The 14587-nt window shown below is 34.7% G+C and overlaps 1 protein-coding gene across 15 annotated transcripts in view; it reads right to left on the bottom strand.

The window, feature by feature from the left end:
* Positions 1-14587, bottom strand: part of KMT2C (lysine methyltransferase 2C) — a 327314-nt gene that overhangs the window by 85082 nt on the left and 227645 nt on the right. For 10 of the 15 annotated variants that reach the window (XM_075550191.1, XM_075550199.1, XM_075550194.1 and 7 more), the window contains 5 exons: positions 12033-12163; positions 6688-6868; positions 1485-1589; positions 1104-1151; positions 6-185 (listed from right to left, as the gene is read on the bottom strand). In XM_075550191.1, the coding sequence (XP_075406306.1) occupies positions 6-185; positions 1104-1151; positions 1485-1589; positions 6688-6868; positions 12033-12163 (645 nt within the window). The remainder of the gene's footprint in view (positions 1-5; positions 186-1103; positions 1152-1484; positions 1590-6687; positions 6869-12032; positions 12164-14587) is intronic. The other 5 variants (XM_075550207.1, XM_075550200.1, XM_075550206.1 and 2 more) reach the window with 3 other exon arrangements.

Here is a 14587-nt window from a genome sequence, read left to right as displayed (position 1 = left end):
TTTACTCATGTGTTTTAGAAAGCCTAGATGTAGGGCAAATATTTTACCATCTGTGACCATTTTGTCTAGTTCAGGACTGAGGATTCCATCTAGTTGCTCTTCACTTAATGCTCGTGAACTCTGATTGACACTTGGCTGAGGCAGAGAGGAAGGATCATCAGCGACTTGACCAATATCTATTCCAGCTAAAGGAATGAGATAGATTAAAAAGTGGACTAAGAATACTCAAGCCAAAATCATAAAACTGTTTATTATCATTAATTAACATAAAATATAGTTTAAAAGAGCAATGCAAAGTCTACATTTCTGAATTAATTGGGATTATAATAAGAGGTTGGATAACCAATTAGTAATATTTTGGTACAATGTATTTGTAAACATAGTGCTAAATAAAATTATGCTTTAATCAAAGTAAATATATATCCTGAGTATCATAAAACATCTAACTATAAATTATCACTAATTTCCACAAAAGAGATGCACTATTTATTATATTAAGATATGAATTGTTAAGTCAAATGGAAATGTTTGCTTTAACTTGGAAAACAGTGTATTTATTACATGTATGTACTGTTAAACTATCACATGCAATATGTGAATCAGGAGAGATGTTTCACATAAATTAATGAAAAGCGCTAAAACTCTAATATTTAATAACCATTGTCCTTTCTGAGTAATTTCAAGCATAGATTATATTTGTAAAATATTCTATAGTTACAATACTAAATCTAGATTATATAATACAAGGTATTTTATCTCATATAAATTAGTATTTTAGGCAAGAGTCACATGTAAAAGTGGCTCTTGTTTACTGCTCTTGTTTGATTTCCTATTAGGAACAAACACTATATACTGTTTGGGTAATGTTATTAATAACAGATTAGCAATAATAGAACCATTCATTGAAAATAAACTATGGAAAGACATCCAAAGTACAGTACAGTTTGTAACTATGCTTTAGTCCCACACAAAATGGTAAAAGTATGGATTAGTGACCAAGTAGCACTACTAACACATATGCATGCACCTACAGACTGAGCGGAAATCACTACAGAAAAGAAGACTACTTCTAGTCAGCGGCCACCCATTGCTCAGATTCTTACCAAATGGAAATGGTGAGCTCTCAACCTGGAAAGTGCATAAATCAAGACCTACAAGACCCAAACCAAATAAAATGGATGATTACCACAGGCGCGGGGAGTGATGGGAAATGCAAACAAAAGAAGAATCAAGATACAGCAAGAATGTAAGGCGATAAGCCTTAATTATGATGCACTCTGAAAGACAACAGAAATTACCTAACTTGCTGTTTACCCTTCTAAAGCAGGAAAGTCAAGGCAGAACAAGTAAAATGTTGAGGAATGTTCTGACAAAGCCAGAAAAAAGCTTCAGTCACAGGGAAAGAGACAAAATACTAAATTTGTTCCACACACCTCTCATTCAAATGATAAAAAATAGATCAAGCACATAGTATTTATACATACCCGAATGATCAACTGATTTTGCTAGGTCATCAGAAATTATTCCAAGGATGTCATCATCTGTGTTTAATACTTCTGAAAGATCAGCTAATGGGTCATCGGCCGTGCCTATATGTAGTAAGTATGTGTTTTTAATTGAAATATTTTCTTAAGACATTGAGTTCTGAAAGACTTGTACTCAACCAGTTACTAAAGGCCCATAGTACAACAGATACTGAGGTGATAGAATCATAAAAAAACCTTAAGATTATTAATCAGGTATTTTGTGCAAAGGCACTCTGGTGTTTTGGAAACAAATTTATTAAAAATTATGATTAGTTGAAAAAAATTAAGATGAGTTGTTTCGTGGTTAAGGCACACTGACAAAATTTTAAGACTTGTAAGCAAACAAGTGAGACAGAATACTGTAAGAAACAAAGTAAAAAAGTAATTATTAACAAAGTGGCATTTCTAAAAAAGACAATATCCATAGTAGCATACTAGAAGGTAAATAAAATGAGCCAACAGATTCATTATTTATGCATTATGTAAAATGTAACACCTTATCAGCTGATTTTGCTTTATATCCATTTTAAATGTTCTACTTTTTACTATTTTCTACTTTCTTTTCAATTGAGGTTTTTCTCTATTTTACTTTGTTATCGTTGTTAGTTTTTTGTTTGGCTTGATTTTGAGGTATATTGTTCTGTATAGAAAATCCAGGATAGGTAAATGTATGGCGATAGTATCTATACTAATGGTTTCTTGGGGCTGGCAAGGGAGGCTGGGGAAACGGAGAGTTGATAACAGTACAAGAAAAGAAAATGTTCTAAAATTGATGTCATAATGAATGTACAACTCTTCTCGATGGCATTGAACAATGCACAATGAAATGGTTAAAACAATGTGCTGTAAAGCAGAAACTAGGCACCATCGCTTAGATGCTGAATCCTCGCAATGCTCTTCATACTAAATACTTTTAGTATTTATTTCAAAATTTTGAGCATTCATAGATCTCTTAAGTTATGTATCAGGTACTGTTTTCAGCCACTGGGAGTACAAAATTAATTAAAATAAAGTACTTGTCCTCACCAAACTTACTTTCCCAGCGGAAGTTAGGCAAATAGTAAATGACATCAGTTTACACCAAAAACCAAACCCAACCCACTGCCATAGAGTCATTTCTGATTCACAGTGATCCAACAGGACTGAGTGGAACTGCCCCTATGGGTTTCTGAGGCTGTAAATCTTTGTGGGAATAGACAGTCAAATTTTTCTGCCACGGAATGGCTGAATGAGGTCCACTGATGACCTAATGGTTAGCAGTCTAACCCACTACACATCACTTGGGTGCCCACGATAAGAAAAAGGACTAAGTTATGGGGATGCCATATTCTAGATAAGGTGATTAGGAAAGACACTATTAAGGATATGAATAAACACACAGAGTATAAGAAAGATGCAGAGAGATGGAAATAACATTCCAGGAAAAAGGAATAGCAGAAATACCTGGGCCAAGAAGGGTTTTGCCAACACAGGAGGCCAGTATACTTGTAGTAATATAGTAGCAGAGTGGCAGGAAATAAAAATGGAAGCTGGCCCAAGATAATGTATGGTCCTATGATGAAGCCATGGCTTTATTCTAAAGCAAATGGGAATCCACTGAGAGACTGAATACTAGGAAATGGTGTAACTGCCTATTTCATTTTCACTGGGACCACTTCCCTTTTGACGAATATTTCAGAAGGAACAGGGGTGCTGTCATGTGTATCACAGACTTGGCAGCAGGGGTGGAAGAGAAAGCACAAGGAGACCAGGTAGGAGGAGCTGCTGGCGTCGTCTAAAGGAGTACGGAATACTGCTTGTACATGGTAGAATAGAAGCTTACTCTTGGCCATGGAGTCCATTCTGACTCATACCAACTTTACAGCACATAGTAAAACTACCCCTCTGGGAATTTCCCAGGCTGTCAATCTTTATGGACCAGAAAGCAGATGGGTTCAAATTGCTGGCCCTGTGGTCAGCAGCCCAACTTGTAACCTACAATACCACCAGGACACTTGTGGTAGAGAAAGGAGAGGTGAAAAGTGGCTGGTTTGGGGATGAAGTTAGAAGGTAGAGACAAATTTGGAATGTGGCAGAAGTACTGTGGAAGACTCTAGGGTTTTCTGGACTAATCCAACAGGGAAAAAAATGGGCATATTTAACCACAAGGTCATCCAGTTCAAACCCATCATTGGTTTGGTTCTTTAAAATAAAGAGGAGCCTGTCTTCTCCAGAAAGACTTACAGCCTTGGAAACAAGGTTAGACTTGACTTGATGGCAGTGGATTTTTTTTTAAGTAATTATATTAGTCATTCAATTAAGGGACAGCTAAAATTTTTAATCTACCAAGTACATTAATTTAAAAAATAGACCTAACATTAATCTCTGTGATAATACAAAAAAGCATCCTGCTCAAACAGAATTCATATTCACATAAGCCCATGATTTTTCAAACTGAGAGTGAATATGTTTTATGTGTCCAAGTAGTTTGTATTTTTAAGAGAAAAAAATGTTCTGCTTGAGCAGAAAAATTCTAGAAGGGTTGTATATATAGAGGTGTATGTGTGTGTGTGTGTGTGTGCGCATGCGTGTTTTGAGACCAAAGGAATTACTTTGTACAAATTATCATTAATATTTTAAAAACAGACTGTGTTTTTAAAGTTTGACCCACTCAAAGAAAGGTATTTTATATATTAACAAATTGTTACAATTGATGCGAAAGACTATATAGAAAGATATGTTAAGAATAAGGAACCGTAAACAACTTTAATAAGGTATATAGGAACCTTGATATGCATTAGGTAAGTGTTTAACTGCTAACTGAATGATCAGTGATTTGAATCTACCAGTTGTTCCATGGGAAGAAGATGTAGTGCATTTGCTTCTGTATGAATTCAAAGTCTTAGAAAGCCTAGGGCAGTTCTACTCTGTATCATACAGCTTCTATGAGCCAGATTGACTGGACAAATTTGGTTTCATAAAAACAAATGAGTACTTCAATTTCAGAGTACTAAATTTAAATAGGTATTGAAATGAGTGTTAATCTAGTCCTCAAAAGCTTTGGCTTCAAAAGTTTAAAAATTTTCTTCAGCACTTCTGTTGGAGGAAATTACAAAATGGAAGAGAGGACAAAAATAGTGCATCAATGTAACTTTTTCCTAATCACAGTTTCTCTCTAAAAACTGAAGTACAAATAGCTTCTAGAAATGACGAGCCATGATTTTTATAATATCTCTTTTGAAGGGGCCAGAGGCGTTTCATGTTCTTTTAACAATATAATGACATGGGTAAAAGCTGAGCACCTAAAACAACAGAATTAAAGTCAAATGATATGCTAATGACTGAATGAACAACGCTTGCCTGATGATCATGTGTTCCAATTTCCATACTAATAAGTGAGGTAGATGGGATGTGCATGCCTGTGCATATAAGGGGGCTAAGATTGTTCTTAGATTTTGATTACTAACTTGTGTACTTAAAAGCTCCATTTCAACTCCAGATATTAACCAAGTTAATGAAACCATGACTATACAATGGATCAAAAGTTACTTTTCTGTGGAAGGTTGACTTAAATTGTTTTCTAAAATAAGTTTTAAAATTAACTTTAAATAATAAATGTAATCGATGGCAAAGAGGAGGTTGTCAGATTATTAGCAGCACCTTAAAACCAAGATACCAAGGAAAATACTGTGACTATAATTCTTCTATGCCATCTAATTAAACTCCTAGAGTCAGAGTTACATTACTATTACTATATAAACATTTTTAAGCCTTCGCATCTTTCCCTGTTCTAAAGAGCTCCCTCAGGGGTGATTTTATACAACAAACAATTGGCAGCATTTGGAGACATTTTGGATCATCACGATGTCACGATAAGAAATCCACCTGACTCTCCTAAATCAAAGAATTACCCAGCCCAAACTGTCAAGGGTGGCAAGGCTGAGAAAACCGAATTTAAGGCAATAGGAGTACATTTCTTTGTATTAATCTGTGAATTGGTGCAGTGGGTTGAGAGTTGGATTACTAACTGCAAGGTACATAGTTCAAACACACCAGCAACTCCACTGGAAAAATATAAGACTGTTTGCGCTTACAAAAATTTAGTCTTGAAAATTCTAGAAAGCAAGTTCTATAAGGCCGCTGTCTTATAAGGTCGCCAAGTCAGAATCACCTTGATGGGTAGATTACATAATATAAATCTATTTTATTTTAGTCACGGGTTATCAATAGTCACTATAAATCATACCTAAATTACATGCTAGTAGGTTGCCTCAGCAAAGAATAAACTAAACTACATTTTCCTTCTTAAACCTTGATTTTGATAGTAATTAAAGTAAATTAATTTGTCATACTTTATACTTTAAATTTATACTTTTATAAAATTAAGCATAAAAAATAAGGACAAAGTAATAGCATTTCAGAGGTTTAATTTAAAGGAAGATTGTGGAAACAGGGCTGGGAAGAGAGTATATGTGGACAAATTCTCTATTCTCCTGATTAAAGAAGCCTGGAAGGTCAGGATTCTGGGTGGAGGAAAGTCTTCACATTTGTGAGTTGGAGAAGAGTCCCGGGTCACATTCTCCTAATTAAAAATCATCCCCACAATATCCTCCCATTGTAGTGCTACCTTAATGATATATCTTTCAAGCACATGGCTAGTTACTATCCAGCAGCCAGCTTTAGCTACAGAAGCAACCATGTTGCTATTCTTCTCGCTCAGAGACAGTCACTCCCCTCTACCTGCCCCTAGCACTGGTGTTAGGGTTTTCCTGAGTGAGCTCAAGAACCTGTAGGGTTATGATACTGTCCACCTTGTTACATAGATAGGTGTCTGTGTTTCGGAAGGCTTGCATGCCGGGAGACTATATACTGTATATACTTGAGTAGAAGCCGACCCGAATATGAGCCGAGGCACCTAGTTTTACCACAAAACTGCATTAAAAAATGTGCTGAAAAACTCGGCTTATACACAAGTATAAACGGTAAGTTGGTGAAAGAATACATTCTCTCTCACTTGGATCTGGCTACATGGAGGAGGTGAACACCTAAAAAAATTTGTCTGTGTTTTTATTTCTTCCCTTCAATTACATAACCATCCTGTAGGACCCATCCAGTTGTGGGTTGGCTCCCACAGAATACAGATTTCCTCTATAGAGAAAGCATTTATGAATTATTCAAATACCTTGGGTTGCTGGTTTTGCTGGAGTTGAGGACGAACTAAGCAGTGGATCTAAGGAAGGATCCAAGAAATTTGTGTTCATATTTGTTTTACATGAAAGTTGGGTTGTATCTTCTGATAGATTATCTAAACTCAGCTTGTACTGTCTACTTGTATCAAGAAGATCTTTTCCAAAGAAAGCTTCCTAAACAAAGATAACACATATCAAGATTAATTATAGGATCCTAAAAAAGAAAAGAAGTTGTTCTGTTACCATTTTGAACAAGTAGAAATTTTAAAAAGCTTAACAATAATTACTAATAACTGTATAAAGATCCTGCCAGTTTTTTAATATATATTTGCCTTATTTTTAAAGTTTTTGTAGCCTGTCTAGAAACAAATAAAATTATGTCAAATGTTTTTCCAGAAGTGCGGTACATTAATTTAAGAATTTAGATTAAGCTACAATTGAATTTGAAATAATTAGATTTACAATACAATGGTAACTTTATTTACATTATAAACAAACCAAAGCTACATAATTCTTAGTATTTCCAGATCATTTGCGGAGCCCCAGAGAGCTCAAGACACATATTTACATACTTCAAGCAGACGTAGTACTCTTAAATTGATTCATATAACCACAGTGAGGAATTCAAATCCTGTCCATTTGAAATAGGGTTTTTATAGTAAAGTTAATCACACCAAAAGTTGTAATATTTATTGCTCTTACAGGCTTTTGTTTTTTAAAAAAATCAGATTAAACCTTCTCCATTTCAGTATAGTTTCTCCATTTCAGGATCAAATGATTTCAAAGTTAAGTTTCCTGCAACTACAGGATCTTTCGAGAACTTTCCAAGGATCATTAAATAAAGCCTTTGGGGGTGATCCCTTCACTTACTTCACGTGAGCAACTCTGCACACATGTTTTCACAAATGTGCTCTAGATGGAAAATGGATCTTTGCAGTGGACAATTTAGCAGATTATCAACAGTTTGATGCACTATTAGAAAATATATATATTGTTAATTTTATAACACTGAATTATGAAACCAGATGTAATGTTTATCAATAGCTACTTGACTAAAAATACACGCACATTACAAAAATATAATATAGTAACTTTTAAAAAGGAGTTATACTGTCAAAAAAGCTCTAAAATACATTATTAAAATACAGCAATTTGAACAAAGTCCTGTAAAATAATAGAATTCAAATCTATTATATTCAAATGTAAACACTAAAGGGCCACCAATGTTTTAAAGTGCAATGGGGAGGGGAGCGAGGAAGAAGTGTATCAGAAAAGGTGGTACATTTGACTGACAATATTTATTTTTAAAAAGTAAGGTAAAAATATACATAACAAACACTTGCTGTTCAGTAACTGCTACATGTGTAGTTCAGTGGTATACTGAACACAATCTTCATGCTATGTATCTATTTTCACTATCCTTTGTTGATTTAATTTACCTCTTAACATGCACTAATTTCAAATTTACAACCTATCAGATTATCAAATTTATCAGATTCGGCTCATAGTGACCCTAGAGAGGACAAGGTAAACTATCCCTATGGGTTTCTGAGGCAGTACAGGAAGCCTCATCATTATCACCAAGAGTAGATGGTGGTTTCGAACTGCTCAATTTTTGGTTATCAGCCCAACACATAACCAGTGCACCACCATTATCCCCAAAACAGCAACCCCATGTTTCATATTTTTTAAAAAAGTTACCCTCATATGAAAAATTTAGAAATTCAGAGCTAGATGGAAGATGAGTTTATTTTAGGTACCAGCGATGCCTTCATCATTAGAGAAAGCATATTATATATAACTTTAGACATAATTCCTTCAGTATTAATTTGAGAAATTGAGACCAATCATCAGAAAGAATTTTTAAATATATCTCAAGATGCCCGTGCTGCACTTTTAAAGTATGCAACCATTCTTTTTGGTGGGTTTTTGTGTCTCCATGTGGTTTCTCACTTGATAATGTAGTCAGTGACTCCAACAACCAAGTGATAGTGGAGCTATTAAAAGAGATTCCTGCAGCCACCTGTACAGCACTCGATATTGAAACATTGCATAGATAACTTCAAGTGGATAGATTATGTAATTATTTAAAGTTTATCTTGACAATATTAAGGTTAACAAAGAAAAATTGGAGAAAGTGTGCAATCCCCAGTGGGTTGTCACCATGCATTTCCCTAATCAATGAAAATAAGTACAATTGCTTTATTCCTCACTAAAGACTTAAGAACCCACAGCTGAGAGAGGGTGTTTGTAGGGTTGTGGGAAAGCCTTCGTCAGCAAAGGTTATTATTGTACATAGAGCAAGAAGTCAGAGGAGAGGCCCTATGAATAAATGTAGTGAATGTGAATATAAGTAATATAGCAAAGCCTTTCCTTGGTCCTCAACTTCACTAAACATTAAATTAACCATTAAACTAAACACTAAACTAAACTCACTAAACATTCAAGAATTCACAATGGAGGCAGGACTTGAGAATATAAAAATGTGACAGCCTTTCAATATTAAGAAAGCTACAGAAATGGAAACGAGATGTCATTAGAGTTACTTTGTTCCTCCTATAGGGCCAGAGTGTAGCTGTTTTATTAGCCTTCATTGCTCCAGTTTCCATGAACAGCTGTGTAGATGGTTACTTTCTTAGTCCATGGTGTGTTTTACCTTCATGAAGTCTGAGTACTTTCAATAACGCTGCTGTGAAGACTGCTACGCAAGTGTGGGTTCATATTGAAATTGGTGTTAATTTACATGCAGCAAATGCACGGAATTTGTATTTGAATGTGGGTTGTTTTGTTTTGTTTTCATGTGTTAGGAACTTTGTTCCTATGTTTTTCATATTATTTTTGTCTGCATTCCTACATATCCATTGGTAAATATCAAATAATTATTAATATGGTTGAAAAAATAAATACAATTGCTATTGAGAGATGCTGCCTAAGAATTTACATTATTACAAAACTTTTCTTACAATGAAGGCAAAAATAATACTGTAAGCACCAGAAGAGCAACCAGGCTCAGTAGACTAAGATCATAGCATCAATCAAGAAATCAGATGCAATATATTTAAAGGGGAGCACTAGAACTGATTGTGATTACACAACTCATTTTAAAGATGATTCAACCATCGGGGGGGGGGGGAATGTTCTAAAATTGCGTAATTCTTCTTGATATGATTGAAGTATTGTTTGATATGTGGAGTAGAAACCAATAAAATGTTTTAAAAAATCACACAACAATGAGTTCAAGGAAGAAGAAAATGTTCTAAAATTGTTTGTGGTTAAATGTTTAAATGATTGTACAACTCTTCTTGATATGATTGAACCATTGATCTGTATGATATGTAGATGAAGTGCCAATAAAACTGTTAACAAATGTTTGTGCACAAATCTTTTTTTCTTTTCATTCCATGTTTACAGGAACCTTTTGAGGCATCTTTGCATAGTTATAGTTACAGGAATACCAATAGAAGGGAGGGCAGGTAATTTTCAATATTCTCTAAAAAAACTATTATGAAAGATGAAGGGAATAGGAGATAACAAAAAATAAGGATACAATTAAAGATAACCCAAAGAAAAAAATGGATAAAATTTTGAAACACAAACTATTGAAATGAGGAAAAGAAATAGAAGAGAGGAAGCAAGAGTGGGTGTTTGAAAGAAATAAGGAGGAAATAAAAATCTTTATGGAAGGCACAGTATGAGGTAGGTACTTTTCATATGAGGTATCATGGAAGGAAGACAATGGAATTTTTTCACAAACTGTTTGATGCTTTCTCATTCATGCTTATTTAATTTCCCAAAATTCTGAGAGTCTTCTGGGTGGATTCAAATGATCAACCTTTTCAGTTAGCAGCCAAGGCCTTATCTATGAATATTAGTCCCTTCCATGGACATACATTCACACAGATATATTGATATTGTTAGTTGCTGATTCATGGAAATTATATATGCAAAATAGACCTGTTTCTTAGGGTTTCCAAGTTTGTGACTTTTCAGAAGCAGATTTCCAGGCCTGTCTTCTGAAGATTTTCTGGGTGGGTTTGAATTGTCAACCTTTAGGCTATTAGTGGAGCACCTTTGTGTCACCCAGAGACTCCATAGCAAGTAGTATTCAAATCCATGATCCTCTGATTTAAAAGTCTAGGGTTCTATGCTATAGACTCTGCCCTTAATATATTAGTAGTTGAGTAAAAACATAGATATTGATATATACTTAAGTTATTGAAAACTTAAGTTTTATTTATTAAATACAGATTTCCCCCCCTCAAATTACTGCTTGATTTCTATACCTTACTACTTACTAAAAAGGAGACTTGATAGAATGTTAGGCTGCTAACTACAAGGTCAGTGATTCGAACCATCAGTCATTCTACAGGACAAAGTCTACTCCTATAAAGAGTTATAGACGTGAAAACCCTAGTCCTATACGTTCAGAATGAGTGGAATGGGTTTGGTTATTTGGTTTGGAACTGGTAAAAATGAAAATGGAGAAAGTTATATGTTAATTGAAAGGAAATGTATTTTAAAACCAACTAGTCTAATCATTAATCACCTAGAAAATGAAGGTAAAGCAATAAATACAACAGAAGCAACATATATAGCTCTATTAGAAGAACAGACAAGGGGAACAATCACAAGCAGTTAAATTAAGATGAAAAATTAGTAATACTTGGTTTGAATTAAATTTTTATACAAGAAGTAGGTCCCACGGAAGGATAAACACTTGCTTAGGAACCTACATTGGCTAGTTGTAGATTTCAAAGCCAACTTTATTTCTAATATAAGGTTATTTTCAGCGACCACATGACCTTGAAGTCTTCTGAGATATGTTTGTAGGATGAACTAGAAATAATTCTATTTTCATGTAGCTGGCCTCTATCAAACATAATTTCTTTATATTGAGAGTTATTTTCTGATTATATTTTAGAATAAAGAATTTTATTTAGATTGAGCTCTAAAAGAGATAAATGATTACTAAGACTGTAACTTTGGCATCTAAGTTAACATTTTTTTCAAAGAACATAGCTACTATAGTCTGTATTGGCAGAGTGAATTTAATAAGACTACATTGGGGACTGCACAGGTGAGACTGGTTTGGAAGCTTTCCTACACCAAAGAATGCCCTCAAAAAAAATTACAAGACTTGTCATGTACAAATGTTTAAAAATTGTCAAATGGGATCAGAACAATAAATATTAACTATTACTACTCCTTGGAGAGTAAAAATGGAATAAATAAAAATTTAAAAATCAAGTAAAACATTAACATAAATAAAACAATTTAAAAACAATTCTATGCATTATACTTCCTTAACTATAAAATATAATTTATAACAAAATATTACTTGTAAATAGGCAGGAAACGTTTCTTCAAGCTTATTTTTCCTTTTTCGGTATCTCTTCTTTATTTTTTCAGTATTTTCAGAAACAGAAATAGATTCATCAACTAGAGTATCTTGTAACTGCTCACTCCATCCTAAAAGAACAGTTACATTTGTAAATATGTGGCATTAAAAGTTGTCAGACAAATTCACCCAAGGTAATTTTATAGGCGCATCAACATATACACAGCTCCATAAAAACAAACTTTTTGGAAAATTATCTCAAAGTTTATTAGTAATTTTTAAGGATCCAAAAATTTATTTCACAGCTTACAGATGTTTCCTCTTAATAATCAATATTGCCTTGTAAAGTGCAAAACTTAAAAAAAGATTGTTATAAAAATAGAAGATGCTCATGAGTAGAAAAAATGGTTAAGGGAATTTAGCAATTTCATAGGGGATATTGGGAATATAAGATACTTAGTGCCACAGTGTTGGGCTAACTGCAATGTTGCTGGTTCAAACTCACCAGCTGCTCCTAGGGAGAAAGATGAGGCTGTCTGCTACTAAAAAGATTTCTAGTTTCAGAAACCTTAGGAGCAGTTCTACTCTGTCTTACAGGTTGCTATAAGTAGTAACCAACTTAATGGCAGGAGTTGGCATTTGTAAGTTTACTGGAAAAATCCAACCAAATTATTAAAAATAAATAAAAAAGAATCCTTCAACTCAGAAATCCCTAGTTCATGAATATATTTGTCATCTATATATTGTGAAAATATAGAACTATGAACATAAAAACAAAAACAAACTTAAAATCAGGAATGAAAATGAAACAAAAATTTGGACTAAGAAAATAACAAAGAAACAAGTGTACTCCTTAAAGCAGATACGTAAGCCATCAATTGGCACTCTCCCATGCTTCTTAATGGTAGGGCCAATCCTTCCTGAAAAATCAATGAAGGCATTTCTGTTGCCAGACATTTAAAAAATATATTTCAATTTACCATTAAACTAGCCAGAATGTAAACAATTCCTAGAGACCAAAGCTTAATAATAGGAAGCACTTACATAAACAACTAAAGTTCTCTAAAATCTGCTGAGATATGGTGACTTTGAATTCCAGTTGCTAATTTTATTAAGTATAAGAATACAGAATAGAAGGTTTGGTGAATAGAGTGAAGCTCTCTCCAAGATGGAAATATCTAGAGGTTCCTTGCATTAATAAGTCATGCCCCTTAAAAAAGAAATTAAATGCCCCTCCATACATCACATCACCACCCTCCTACCATCCTCCCCGACACAGGTGAATTACTTGGTATGGTTCTTCTATCCATTCTTTCTAATGGGTAGGATGGTCATGCAAACAGGATTTGTGAAACATGGGGATTAGTTAGTTTTGTCATTCCACTGGGTATAAAATGAGCCATCTCAGAAGCTGGGGCAGAAATTTCATGACAAAGTAATGTATGGAGTTCTTCTGAGATCCCAGTGTGGAGCTGCAGCAGCTGCAAATAAGGCTTCAGCACCTAAGTCAAGAGATAGAAGCAGTGGGCTTTATGGCCCAAGAATGCACACACCTGAGTGCCTTTGGGCAGGAGGTTGGCTTGCTCAAGGAAATGCCTTTGGGAATTTATCAGTGCTAAAGATTTGTTAACACTAAGTCTAAAGTGGGTAAAGTCCCAGAGGGCTGAGAAGCAAAGGACCAGAGAGAAGCTTGCCTGTGGGCATGACTGAGCAATGCAGACAAAAGAACTGTATCCTTAGCATTTCTGATCCTGAGTTGTAACCTTTTAACTTCCATACTAAATCACATAATTGTGATTACTGACTGTGAGTATTGAGTATAGTGGCCACAACTGCTATCAAACCTAGCAGAAAAGTAGTGTCCTGATTAAGAATCAGGGAACGCAGGTTGGAGTTGGGAAGCATGTCTGAAGTTGGCCTCACAGAAATTGGCCTTAGGCTGATGTAGTGTTGGATTCTCCTTCCCCCTTGTGGAGGTTGAGGTGGCCAGGCACTTCCTCTACACCACTTTTGCAATGACCAAGAAAGGAAATTGTCATGAATTTGGTGCTGGGAGAAAAGGTAAAAATGTAAATCATCCATATGAATTCATCCTAAATCTTTCTCATGTGGGTAAGAATCCTAACTCTATACAACTTTGGTGAACGGGTGGAGTAATGACTGCATGTTGGATTGCTAACCACACATGGTTAACAGTTCAAAACCACCAGCAACTGTTGGCAGAAAAAGGACACTTTCTACTCCAGTACAGATTTACAGTCTGAGAAACTCCAGGGGCAGTACTACACTGTTTTATAGGGTTGATTCATTGGTAGTGAGTTTAGTTTGAAGATTTTTCGTAATCCCAGGCTGGCAGCAACACATGGAAATCTTTCCTCTAAAAAGTGACTTAAAAAAAAACTTTAGAAAGTTCTCTTTTAAAATTTGGCCTGCAGAAAATTCAAACAAAATGTTCCAAAGACTGGGTAGCCCACCAAGAGAGAATTGGGCAACTTGCTAATAAAGCAATCAGGTGGATGACATTTTTGTGGCAGTGTGCCCATGAAAATAAGGCA

The sequence above is a fragment of the Tenrec ecaudatus genome, chromosome 5 (genome assembly GCF_050624435.1).
Source record: "Tenrec ecaudatus isolate mTenEca1 chromosome 5, mTenEca1.hap1, whole genome shotgun sequence".
NCBI classification, from domain to species: domain Eukaryota; kingdom Metazoa; phylum Chordata; class Mammalia; order Afrosoricida; family Tenrecidae; genus Tenrec; species Tenrec ecaudatus.
This window is presented reverse-complemented; position numbering and strand designations above follow the sequence as displayed.